Source organism: Equus caballus, chromosome 15, assembly GCF_041296265.1.
Source record: "Equus caballus isolate H_3958 breed thoroughbred chromosome 15, TB-T2T, whole genome shotgun sequence".
NCBI classification, from domain to species: Eukaryota; Metazoa; Chordata; class Mammalia; order Perissodactyla; family Equidae; genus Equus; species Equus caballus.
Window position 1 is genome coordinate 98,093,320 of NC_091698.1, and position 13,238 is coordinate 98,106,557.

The 13,238-nt window shown below is 35.9% G+C and overlaps 1 protein-coding gene across 1 annotated transcript in view; it reads left to right on the forward strand.

The window, feature by feature from the left end:
* Positions 1–13,238, forward strand: part of ROCK2 (Rho associated coiled-coil containing protein kinase 2) — a 161,783-nt gene that overhangs the window by 68,237 nt on the left and 80,308 nt on the right. Inside the window, exons 2-3 of the mRNA XM_023619529.2 lie at positions 461–542; positions 1,793–1,893. Of these exons, the coding sequence (XP_023475297.1) occupies positions 461–542; positions 1,793–1,893 (183 nt within the window). The remainder of the gene's footprint in view (positions 1–460; positions 543–1,792; positions 1,894–13,238) is intronic.

Here is a 13,238-nt window from a genome sequence, read left to right on the forward strand (position 1 = left end):
GTAGGGATAGTTAGTGTTTTATTTATTTTTGGATTTTGTATTCTTTGTATACACCAGGCACACAGTTAAGGGTTGTTGAATGAAGGGAAACTTCCTCAGTCTGGGTGTATTTGTTAAAGTCAAAAGCTTGGTGAAATTTTACTTGGCATTTAAAGAGAGCAAAGAAGACATCTGACTAGCAAAAATAGTAGCAGATGCATATTTTTAAGTGACATTTTTCTGTTGCCTAAAAGAAGAAAGGAAAACATGATAGAGTCAATCCTAATATTCTCTAGCAGAAGTTGGGAAACTGGTTAAGATATGTTGGATATGGAGCCACTGGGGTGGTAATGTCGTATCAAAGAAGATTGACATTTATTCAGCAAGAACAACATATAATAAAACTTCACGACTTTTTTTTTTTGAGAGCTTGGAAATTGTAACAACTTTCTTTTTCCTCTTTTTATTTTTTGTTAAACAGGATGGCTTAAATTCTTTGGTCCTTGATTTGGATTTTCCTGCTTTGAGGAAAAATAAGAATATAGATAATTTCTTAAATAGATGTAAGTATGTATAAACTTCAAATTTGATCGTATAGTTATATTTTTAATAAGAGATGTATATTTAATATTTTTGCAGTCTGTAAACTTTAATCTATAAAACTTAAGTATTTTTAGTTTGCCATTTGATTTATTTAAATACTAATATTCTCTATTTTCAAAGCAAAACTCCAGAACCAATTACAGTATGTAAATTAGGTAAAGTTCAAGATTTTGTATAAATTTTTAAGACTATTTAGCTGTCTCAGAATGGGTTATATATGGCAGTTCCCAGAGAAGTTTTAAATTAATATTAGCAGCGTTACGACTTAGCTTGACCAAAGTGTTTACCCAGAAGACTTAATGAACTTTGTTTGTATAAATGCAGACATTTCATTCTAGTTAGTGAAAGATAATGTGATAATTATTGTCATGTATGTGATAACTTTTAATGTTTGCCAATGTTGATTGCAATGAAAGTGTAAATGAACTTGAATTCTCTTTTTTTTTCTTTTTTTTGGTGACAAACATTGGCTCTGAGCTAACATCTATGCCAGTCTTCCTCTATTTTGTATGTGGGATGCAGCCACAGCATGGCTTGATGGGTGGTGTGTAGGTCCACACCCAGGATCTGAACCCATGAACCCTGGGTCACCAAAGCAGAGCTTTCGATCTTAACCACTATGCTACTGGGCTGGCCCTTGAACTACTTGAATTCTAAGAATAAGAAATTCTCAAAATAATTAATATTTACTTTATATCAACACAGTAAGCTCTTTAATTTGGTATTGTCAGAGACTGGGCTGTTTTCCTAATTAAACAATCTTGTCTGTAGTTACCATATCTACAATATGTGATTACTATTTTTCAAAGAAGTAGGCTCCCAAAATTCATTACTAAGATTAGCCTTGCAAGTAACTTCATAGCAGCTTTCTGCTATGATTCAGAATGCACTCCAAGATTGCTTGGGTCGTCACTGTTTCAGCTGTCATCTAACTTGCCAAGCAACAGAGTAGCTTAACTGCTACTTTTTGGGAGTCAGTAAGTAGTATTTGTTTATATGTGTTAATAAACCATAGAGTTTCAGTTCTTTGATATAAAGTTAATGTGTATCTTAGATTTTTAAACAGCAGCCTTTAAAAACTGACAGATTTACCTGAAAACTAAGCTATTTCTTGAAATAAGAATTTGTTTAAAAATATGGTGGTTATTTTTAAATATTGTTTATAAATATGCTAATTGATATTACAAATATGGTGGTCTTTTTATTATAGATGAGAAAATTGTGAAAAAAATCAGAGGTCTACAGATGAAGGCAGAAGACTATGATGTTGTAAAAGTTATTGGAAGAGGTGCTTTTGGTGAAGTCCAGTTGGTAAGAAAGTATTTGTTTTATTTATTTATTCTTTTTGATGACATGGTTTTGTGAAACATTATCAGTAGCCTCTGAGTAGATCTAATTTCTGTGCTTAGCCATGCTAGTATTAGCTTTATGAGCTTGGTCAAGTCATTCCATCTCTGAGAGCCTCAGTGTCTTTGTCTATAAAAGGAGGCAATTGTGCTATAAACACCAGGTCTCTTACAGCTCTAAAACACTGAGATTTAGAATAAGGCCAACTTGGCTTCACACACAATCTGCCTAGCAGTTAGCGTTCAAACAGAACTACTGTATTTTCATTTAGTATGTTGAAATTAATAGCATCTTTGCTTAATTAACTGAGAATTATGTAGATGTATGAGAAACCTGACAATGACATTTTAGTAACTGAAAGTAAATAAGAAATTTATCTCTGTAGGCCAAAGTGGTACCAACTGGAAATATTATACATGTTATTACCAATGTTAATTAAATGAGGAACTATAATAATAATCGTATTTTCATCACCTGAGTATGAAACTGCTCTGTTTTTGTCCTTATAGTTAAATTAGGAAGTCGAATTCTGTTTTTCAATCAACAGTGTTTTACTCTTTTTGGTAGAGCACCAAGAAAGCAGTGATCACTATGGGCCAGGATAGGTTTCTCTAGGAACAAGTCATGACAGAATAACCTTTGTCTTTTTCTTCTCTTTCATTCCTTCTTTCTTGGATAGCTTTATTGAACTTGTAGATCAGGGTAGTGCAATAGATTTTTGAAAAAAGTCGGACATATTTGAAGATGATCTGGAGAAATATCAACGAATAAGCATGTGGGTAGGCAGCTTTATAACTAATTTAATAGCTGTATTCTGAGACTGATGAAGGCATGAATGGTACCTTGGACAGAGATCCCCAGGGACAGGTTTCAGGGTTCTCTCCTCTTCTATTAAACACTTTATTAAGGACTTGTATGGAGGCAATGGTGGCATGTTGAAAAATTTTGCAAATGAGCTAAAACTGAAATATGAGGATGACTTTACATTATGAGCCAAAATCTAGAAATTTTCAATTGGGAAGATCAGTGGCTAGATGGAAGAAGTGAAATTTAACCAGAATAATGACCTATACTTGATGTGAGGAACTCAAGGGATAGGTTGCTTAATAGTAGTTATGAATTAAAGAGCAATATTTTTTAAAAAAATTTTTCTTGAATGTAAACCAGGCAAGGATCATTGGTGGTGTGGCTGCCCAAAATAGTAAAGGAAATTTGGACTGCTTTGATATAGTTTCTAAGATGATAGAGATAGACATTCTCTATTTTGAGATGATTTGCCATGCCTGGAATGTTAGATACAGTCTAGATGCCCTGTTGCCTTGTTTTAAAAGGCACATTGATAGAGGGTACTCAAGGGATGGAATGCTTAGAGACTTGAAACGATGCCATCTGAGGTATGAGTGAAGGAATTGAGAAGTTAATTTGGAGTCGATTTGACGAATGGGCTGCCTTGGAGAGTAATGAGGTTTTGTTTTTGTTTTTTTGTTTTTAGTCAAAGTGATGAAGCTTCAGTTAGTAGAATGCTCTAGTTGGGAGGATAAGAGATTAGAGTACATGACAGTTGAGTTATGAAAGTTCCTATAAGATGGGGAAAATATAAAGTATTTGAATCTTAGCTCTGCCGTGGTCTAACTCAAAGATCATGGTGACTACAGCAGGTTTCTCAATGTCTCTGAGTTCCAACCTATTGCATACAGACAATAAATAATATCTATGTCGTGGGGGTCATTGTAGGGGATTAAGTGAATTAATAAAATAAATAATCCTGGTTATGAGGCTCCCTAAGTGTTAACCGTTCTTATTATTGCCTATTTGATATATAGATTCATAGTACATGTATTTGAAACAGATACATTGTTTCTTCAGACTTATGATTCGGCGTAATTATGGAAGAGAGATTAGAATTTGAAGTTTTATTTTTGGAAGGAAATGCAACAGACCTTGACCTGTCTTGTTTTTGTGGCAGGGTAGTCATTATTTGATGTTAGGTTACTTAGATCATTGAAGTTTAATATGTTAAAGAAAGAAAAGGAAAATGTATAGAAACAGAAGGCTTTATTTTTATTGTTAATTTTCCATCTCAAATTTCATTTTGGCCACAAAACAGACAGAAACAAAGTCATATGTTTTTAAAAATGAAAGATATTTTAACATTCCATTAATCTGATCGCCTTTGACCCAAGAGCTTATAGCATGTTTCTTTTGGCTTTAGTTCTTGGTTTGTTACCTTAGGCAGGGACTCTTTAAAGAAGGATGAGATTGAAAAGGAAAAGTCCAAGTGTTGCTTCCATAACTTTTTAAAGTTGATTCGTATGTGGTAGATAAATTAGTTGGTGGATATGTAGGGAATGTTCCACATTTGGGACATTTTTATGATTATGTTTTTCCAGTCATCTGAAGAAAGTTTTACAATAGTAGAATGCCAATTTTCATTTCGTTTCGCTTCTTCTGGTCAAGTTAAAAATACGTTACCACAGAGGGCCCACCAATCAATTTCTGCAAAGAAAATTCTCATTGTACAAGTAACTTTGGTGTGTCACAGCAGCTATACTGTAGTATTTAGGAGTGAGAGTCAGGTTACTTACAGTTGAATTCTGACTCTCTCCCTCGCTAGCTGTGACTTCAGACAAGTTATTTAATTTCTTTGTGCCTCACTTTCTTACCTGTTAAATGAAGCTAAGAGTAGCATTTATAGCTTATAGAATTACTGTAAGAATTAAATGTTACAGTATATATAAAGCATTTGGAACAGTTCCTGGAATATATAGTAAGTTCTCTGTAAATGTAAGCAATTAATTGTCAGACATAAAATGGTTCATTTATCCATCCATCTATGAAATATTTAATCAGGATCTGTTATGTTCTAGGAGGAGTGCTAGCCTCTAAAGATACAATAACATAGTCTCTTTCTCAAAGTGGTAGTTTTGTGGAGGAGATGAAGAATGTTACTTTAAACAAGTAAAATATTTGCAGAATATGATAAATACTATGAAGGAAAAGATCTGGGTGCTATGAGACAGAATTATGGAGGGATGTGCCTCATTCAGTTGAGGTAGACTTAGGAAAGGCCTTGACGTAAGAAAGTGACATTTGAGTTGAGATGTAAAGAAATTAGCCACATGAAAAAGTAGGCTTCGGGTGGGAGGCAAAACACAGAGAGAATAGCATATGAAAATGCAGTGAGTCAGGAAGGTATCAAGGCCGGCCCCGTGGCTGAGTGGTTAAGAATGTGTGCTCCACTGCGGCAGCCCAGGGTTTCACTGGTTCGGATCCATGGCACCGCTTGTCAGGCCACGTTGAGGCAGTGTCCCATGTGCCACAACTAGAAGGACTTGCAACTAAGATATACAACTATGTACCTGGGGGATTTGGGGAGATAAAGCAGGACAAAAAAAAAAGATTGGCAGCAGTTGTTAGCTCAGGTGCCAAAAAAAAAAAGGAAGATGCCAAGTCATTTGATTTGTTTGGGTGTAGATTCCCTCATCTGAAAAAGGCGTTTCTTACAGACTGAAAAGTTCTATAATTCTAGGAGGGCAAAATTTGTGTAATATCCTGAAAGGTCTCTGACATGGATGATTTTTATCTAATATCAGTATTGCTTTTTGGATTCTGTTTTTGAATCTTTTATCACATCTCATTTTTATGGAAAATAATATGATTCATTATAGTATATTGATTAAGAGCACGTACTCTGGAACAAGACTTCTCAGTTTAACATCAGCCTTATGACCTCTGACAACTACCTAACCTGTTTGTGACTCAGTGTCCTCATTTGTCAAACATAATAATAGTTCATTATTCTTAGGTTGTTATGAGTGTTAAATGAGCTAAAACATCTAGAATAGCACGTGACAGTGAATACGTAATAAATCGTAGCCTAAAATTGGAGCCTCCTGGAAAAGCAGTTAAGCTTCTTTTAAAGACTGAAGTACTGGGGCTGGCCGCATGGCCGAGTGGTTAAGTTGGCACGCTCTGCTTTGGCGGCCTGGGGTTTCGACGGTTCGGATCCTGGGTGCAGACGTGGCATCGCTCGTTAAGCCATGCTGAGGCAGCATCCCATGTGCCACAACTAGAAGGACCCACAACTAAAAAAATATGCAACTATGTCCCTGGGGGGCTTTGGGGAGAAAAAGGAAAATTAAAATCTTTAGGAAAAAAAAAGACACATACTAATTTCATTAATTGGCTTAAAGAAACAGCTTTTTATAGTTAAAGTAATAATGTTCAACTTTTAATAGTCATTTTTGCATAAAGCACACTAGTACTGTGGAAGTAGAGTCAAAGTTGACCACTCTTTTTTCCATTTTAGAGTATAGAAATTTCCTGTCATCAAAGCTTTAATTTCCTTACTTTGGATGGCACTAATGATAGAATTTATTTTATAAAATTTTTTTGTGAGGACTAAATTAGGTTATACATATATGGTACTTAGCGTGGACCTGACGCATTATAGGTATTAAGTATATATTAGCTGTTGTCGCTGTTGTCAGTTTCTATGGATTTAAATGTTTTAATTTTAAGTAAATAAATAATAAATAATCAGAAGTATTGTTGTAACTTTTATGTGTATTTAGATGTGTTAGTTCACTAGAGCCACCATAACAAGATACCACACCAACTGTGTGGCTTAAACAACAGAAATTTGTTTCTCATAGTTCTGGAGGCTGGAAGTTTGAGATCAAGGTGTCAGCAGGTTTGGTTTCTTCTAAAGCCTCTCTCCTTGGCTTGCAGATGGCTGCCTTCTCGCTGTGTCCTCACATGGTCTTTCCTCTGTGCTCACATTCTAGTGTGTGTGTGTCTTTTAGTTTTTTTTCGAGGAAGATTAGCCTTGAGCTAACATCTGCCAATCCTCCTCTTTTTTCTGAGGAAGACTGGCCCTGAGCTAATATCCGTGGCCATCTTCCTCTACTTTATATGTGGGACGCCTATCACAGCATGGCTTGCCAAGCGGTGCTGTGTCCGCACCCGGGATCCAAACCGGCAAACCCTGGGCCGCCGAAGCGGAACGTGTGCACTTAACCGCTGTGCCACCGGGCCAGCCCCATATGTGTATCTTAATCGCCTCTTCTTATAAGGACACCAGTCAGATGAGGTTAGGACCCACCCTGACAGCCTCAACTTTGACTTAATTACCTCTTTAAAGGCCCTGTCTACAAATACAGTCACATTCTGAGGTACTGGAGGTTAGGGCTTCAAAGTCTGAATTTACGTGTGTGTTGGGGAAGGAGGACGGCACGGTTCATCCTGTGACAGTATGTATGTGTGTTGGGATGAACCTTTCAATGAAACCACCTTTTGACCACCGTATGCATGCTTACTTTGTTTATGTTTATTAACTTATCTTGGACATAATCTTTTTTTTGAAGAAGGAAGTTACAAATTCTAGCCTCGCAAATGTCTTTTTAAGGTAAATATATAGTCTTTATAACAGAACATACATTATTCTTCAAATATTCCTTTGGTTAATTGATTAGCAAATGTTTATTGAATGTCAGGTACCGTTATAAGCACTGGCAATGCATTATATAGGTAAACTACTCAGACAAGTCCCCTGCATTCCTGGAGCTTTTTTTTTTTTTTGAGTTGGCCACTATTATAGTTTCAAAAAAAAAATTATAGTTTAGGTTCTAAAAATGGGGTTACAAATTAACCTTCTTAAACATAATGTATATATATTAGAAATTATTTATGATTCTTTATTTGAGGGAGATGTATAAAAACAGGTTTTCATGGTTAACAGTGGAAATATTTTTAGCGTTTTTGTTTTTGAAGTTGCATTTTATTTTGAAGTTTGGGGACCTTATTTTTAGTTGGTTTTGTGATATTGCCTACTCGTCCTTCTTAACAAAAGTAAGTGACGTTACATTTTTTCCTGGTGGTAGTTTTGTTTAAAACTATACAAATTAATATATGAATACATTCTCACTCTCCAAGGTCTAAATTGCTTAGAATTACGTAGAGTAAAATGTGAAAATCTCCATTTATTGTGTCTTCTATTTTCATTTCCAATCATAAATGTAGCTAGTGTATTGGTATCCTTTAAGTATTTGATAATTAGAAACATTTGGGGACTGTTGTAAAACTAGTGTCAAATTATTTTTAGTGGATATTTATATTTTATCCTAATTATTTTCATTCTAGGAAAGTTGAAACCTTTCTCTGTTGAGTTATAAAAATTGCATCAATGCTGATTATTCTCCCTTGAAATTAAACATTCTTTCATTTTGGGGCTGGCCCTGTGACGTAGTGGTTAAGTTGGTTAAGTTCACATGCTCCACTTTGGTGGCCCTGGGTTCATGGGTTTGGATCCTGGGCACGGACCTACACACTGCTCATCAAGCCATGCTTTGGTGGCATCCCACATGCAAAAAATAGAGAATGAACCTTCCTCAAGTAAAAGGGGAAGATTGGCAACAGATGTTAGCTCAGGGCCAATCGTCCTCACCAAAAAAAACCCTTGCATTTATACAATAAATACATTCATGTAGAATAAAAAGAAAATAAGCCAATATTATACTTTTAAATCACCCATAGTTCTACTACTGAGAGAGAACTACTTTTATGACTTTGATGTATAGCTTTCCAATTTTTTTCTTAAAGATATGTGTAATATATGTCATATATATGTATATTAAGGAATCATATTTTGTAAAGCACACAGTTTTGTAACTTGTGTTTTGTTATGCAATGATAAATAGCAACACACACTTTTATAACTTTTACAACATGCCAGGCAGTCTTCTAAGCAATTTATATATAGTAACCAATCTTTACAACAGTTCTTCTAGATAGATATTATTACTATTATGCCCATTTTACAGATAGGGAAATTCAGGTAGATAGGATAAATAACGTGTCACAGTTTGCATAGCTACTAAGTGGTTGAAGTGAGATTTGACCCTAGGCAGAGAACTACAGAGTCTGTCCTCTTGGCTGTATGGTCATAACCAATTTTCTGTGCCAATAAATATAGATTTCATATGTAATTTTATTGGGTGCATGATGTTTCACTCTCATCTTACTCAAGCTCTCACCAGTATTTATTTCTTCTCCTTTCTGGAAACACCACTTTTTCCTTCATTTTGGCTTTTTCTTCTCAGTTTCCTTTGTGATTCATTCTCCACCTGACTTCTAAATATTGTCGTTTCCAAAGGCTAGACTCTTCTTTCTTTTTTTTTTTTAAAAGATTTTATTTTTTCCTTTTTCTCCCCAAAGCCCCCCGGTACATAGTTGTATATTCTTCGTTGTGGGTTCTTCTAGTTTTGGTATGTGGGACGCTGCCTCAGTGTGGTTTGATGAACAGTGCCACGTCCGCACCCAGGATTTGAACCAACGAAACACTGGGCCACCTGCAGCGGAGCGCGCAAACTTAACCACTTGGCCACGGGGCCAGCCCCTAGACTCTTATTTCTTTGATCTGCATTCTCTCCTAGCTCATTGTTTCCTGTGACTTCAGATGCGGTCTATATGATGTCAGGGCTCAAATTTATAGCTACTGCTCAGAACTTCTTTGCTTTCCAAACTCATATTCACGATGGCTTGTTTGACATCTCCATTAAGATATGTCACAGACGTCTAAAATGTGAAATTAGAATGCTTGATTCCCTCTCTAATGTGGCTCTTCTTCCACAAGTTTGTTCCTTCTCTTATCTTCTACTTCTTAATAAATGGCTCTAGTATCAACCCAGTTGCTCAAGCCAAAACAACCAGGAATCATTATTGATTTCTCCTTCCCTCATTTCTTGTATGTCATTTTTCAGTAAATCCTGCTCATACTATTGCTCCTGTCTCTACCCCTTTTTTTTGGTATTCACTGCCATCACCTTTATCGAAGATACTCTTTCATTCCCAGTCAGGTATGAGCATCTACCTGACTGTAGTGTGCCGCTGTGTTTTCCTGTTCCGCTAACAATGTTTCACTGTTGTACTGTTGATTTTGGATTGGGAAATGCTGATGGGGAAATATCAAGACCATGCTTATGAAATCTTTTGCAAATTCATGCTATCCAAGCTCAGCTAGATCCACATTACTATTTGGCAGACTGTTTTCCTCATACTTTATGTCCTTGTATTTTCATGTACCACTCCTACCCCCATTCCTGGTAACATACATGTTTTGTTTTATTCATTTTTTTTTTCATTTCCCCATCTCTCTGTATTGAGATAGGTAAAGAATGGGAAGTATAGATCTGATCTACCTAATATAAACTGCTGCCAAATTGATCCTTCTAAAATACATTATTGTATCTCTCCTTTGCATTTCATGGCTCCTTTGCCTACTAAATGAAGCATGAAATCTTCATCCTGGCCTCCTAGGCTCTCTTGTAAGATGTCACCACTTTTATCTTTTTATTCTTATGTTCCATTATGGTGTTCATTCTGGGCAGGCTGCTCATTGCAGAGCGTGCCCTTTGTTTACGTTTGTGTTTCTTTATCATGTTGTTTCACTCTGTCTCTCAGTGCTCATTATAAAAGAAAACTTCTCTGATTCATTGTACTCTCCTTGCTACTCTTTATCTGAATGTGATCTCTCATTTGCATCTTTTAATTATAATTATTTAATTTACTGTGTTAACCTTGTGTGGTGGTTTTTATGTATACTTCTTTAAATTCTCCTTTCATATTGTAAATTTTTTCAGGGCAGGAACGGTGTCTTTTGAGTAGTTTTGGGATTCCCATCAGGGGTGTGTAGTTGCTCATCTGAAAATAGTTTGCCCATATCTGGGAAGATTATCTTTTTTAGTCAAGTACACAGTTTAGGAGGAATATCTGTAGAGCCGCAGATATTATGTAGCCATTTGTCAATTCAACCCTGGACATTGTAAGTAATGTGTGTGTGCAGCCAAATTAGATCTAATTGGATTTTTCTTGTCTTTTTATATCCTGTGCAGCACAGAACCTGAAACTTAGAAAGTTTTTGTGTGTGTGTGTGAGGAAGATTCTCCCTGAGCTAGTATCTTTTGCCAATCCTCCGTTTTTTTTTTTTTTGCTTGAGGAAGATTAGCTCTGAGCTAACATCTGTGGCAGTTTTCCTCTACTTTGTATGTGGGATGCCTCCACAGCATGGCTGATGAGTGGAGTAGGTCCACGCCCAGGATCTGAACTTGGGAACCCAGGCTGCCAAAGTGGAGGGCGTGGAACTTTAACCACTTGGCCGCGGAGCCTGCCACCAGAAAGTTTTCATTGAAGTGAATGACTGTGGTCTTTCCTGATCCCTGGGCTCAGATGGTTCCTGGGGATACAGTGTACTAAAGGGATACAGGCTTTCAGTGACAGGGCTCAAGGCAGATGTGAGATGAGGATCTTGGTTTTTCCTCCCACTGGCTTGCTTTTAATTTAATTGGTTTGAAACTAAGCTTTTAAAGTGAAATCAACCAGAAGCAAAGAGTGTAGGGGAAATGATTTTTTAACACTTGTCATGTAAACTCAAATTTTTAATTCCTTTTTTGGAATAAAACAGGCTCTTTGCTGGCTACAGGGTTATTTCTGAGTTGCGAAAATTATCTCCCTGCCTCCGTCCCTCCATGTTTTTGTAATTCCTTGGTTCCCCCATTCAGTCTTGGCTGCCACAACCAGACTAGACAGAAAGCACAAGGGCACTCTTTTCTTTCATCTTTAGTGGAAACTTTAGCAGCACACAATAACTGCTCCAGGTCTGTCACATGGATGCATTGGATTGTCTCATAAAAATAATCTGTTGTAATTTTTGATATTAAAAATAAATTTGAAAGCCTCAAATGGGGCATTTTGGTTAGTGATTTTCAAAAGTTTTTTTCCACAAATGTTCCAGGAGATATAGACATTTTAGGATTTTCCAAGCTTGTTTGTAGCTACACTTAGGAATGTTTCATCTACTTAAACATTTTTTTTTAAAAGAAGTACATTTTAGCTGTAGAAAATACAAATAAATAAATATAAGAAAATAAAAATCACCCAGAATTGCATCAGCTTAGATAAAGCCACTGTTAATTCTTTTTGGCCCTTCCTATTTTTTTTGCTTTTTTTTGTTTTTTCCTATGTGTAGTCAATTTAGCTGGTGTTTTTGTACTCGTTACTTATAAAATTAGAAATGAGGAATATAACCATCTTTTTTCTGAGAGAAACATTGGAATAGGAACAATATTTTTGTCCTTCAGGCACTCATAGACTAGTGACTTAGGGGAAACACATGTGAAGTTTCATAATTGAATATGCTAAGTTCCATTTGTCTATGGTGGAGTTAGCTAACATTTTCATTGAGTGTATTCTATATGCTAAGTATTTATATTCATTATCTCATTTTATCTTTGCAACAATTCTGTGAGATTCTTTTATAGATGAAGTCACTGAAATTTAGAGGAGTGTTAAGCAAATTGGCCACATAGTTCAAAAATAGCTAGGACTTTTGGCCAGGTTTGTTGACATCCAAATCCATACTTTTAAGCAGTAGTCCATACAGTGTGGTAGTGAATAGCTACTCAGCTACTTTCTGACTCTTTATCCATCCATATTGAGTAGAGGAGAAGGAGCTAGAGAACTAAGAGGAATGTACAGAGATGCTAAGGAAGATTATGATAGAATTGTTCAAAAAGAGACATCCTCAGAAGGAAGATCAGTGGAAACCAGTTTTCCTAAAGTAACAGCAGTTTCTTGTAGTACTTTGTGATACTAGTGCTTGTGAACTTTAAAGGTATGAGGTAGACATTTGGCATGAATGCAACTATTGCCTCTTGATGTTTGTTCTGTAGTTCAAGTCGAAGACTATAAACTGGTGATTCCTGACTCTTGTGTTATGAGCCGGTTAAGTGTCCTATCACAGTAGTTTAGATGAAATTCAGGCCTCCTTAACTAGAGCATCTAACCAAAATAGTCTTTATTAAAAGTTTTATAGATGTTGTATGGATATAGATATGATTTTGTTGAATATGTTGAATTGGATTTCAGCATTGTGCCAGCTACTAGGCAGCCCCACAAAGAAAATTTGCATTCTGTTCCTAAAGGAGCTTACGAAGCAGACCTGTACACAGCTAATTATGATATTAGATTATTACTAGTGCTATGGAAGCACAGAGAGGGAAACAATTTTGCATAAAGAATCACCAAAAGTAAAGTCAATAAGCATTTTTCTCATGTTCAAAAAAATAAATATTTAACTATTTTCTGCCAGCTGAAAAATCTTTTACTTTCGGCTCATAGCTGTGCTTTACAGCAGAATTCTTAAAACTCTGGTCATGATCTGAGTCAGGCATAAATAATATTACAGTCTAAATTAATTGATTGACTCTTAATGTTATAGGGATTGCTTTTGCTAATGACGTTAGGAAACATTC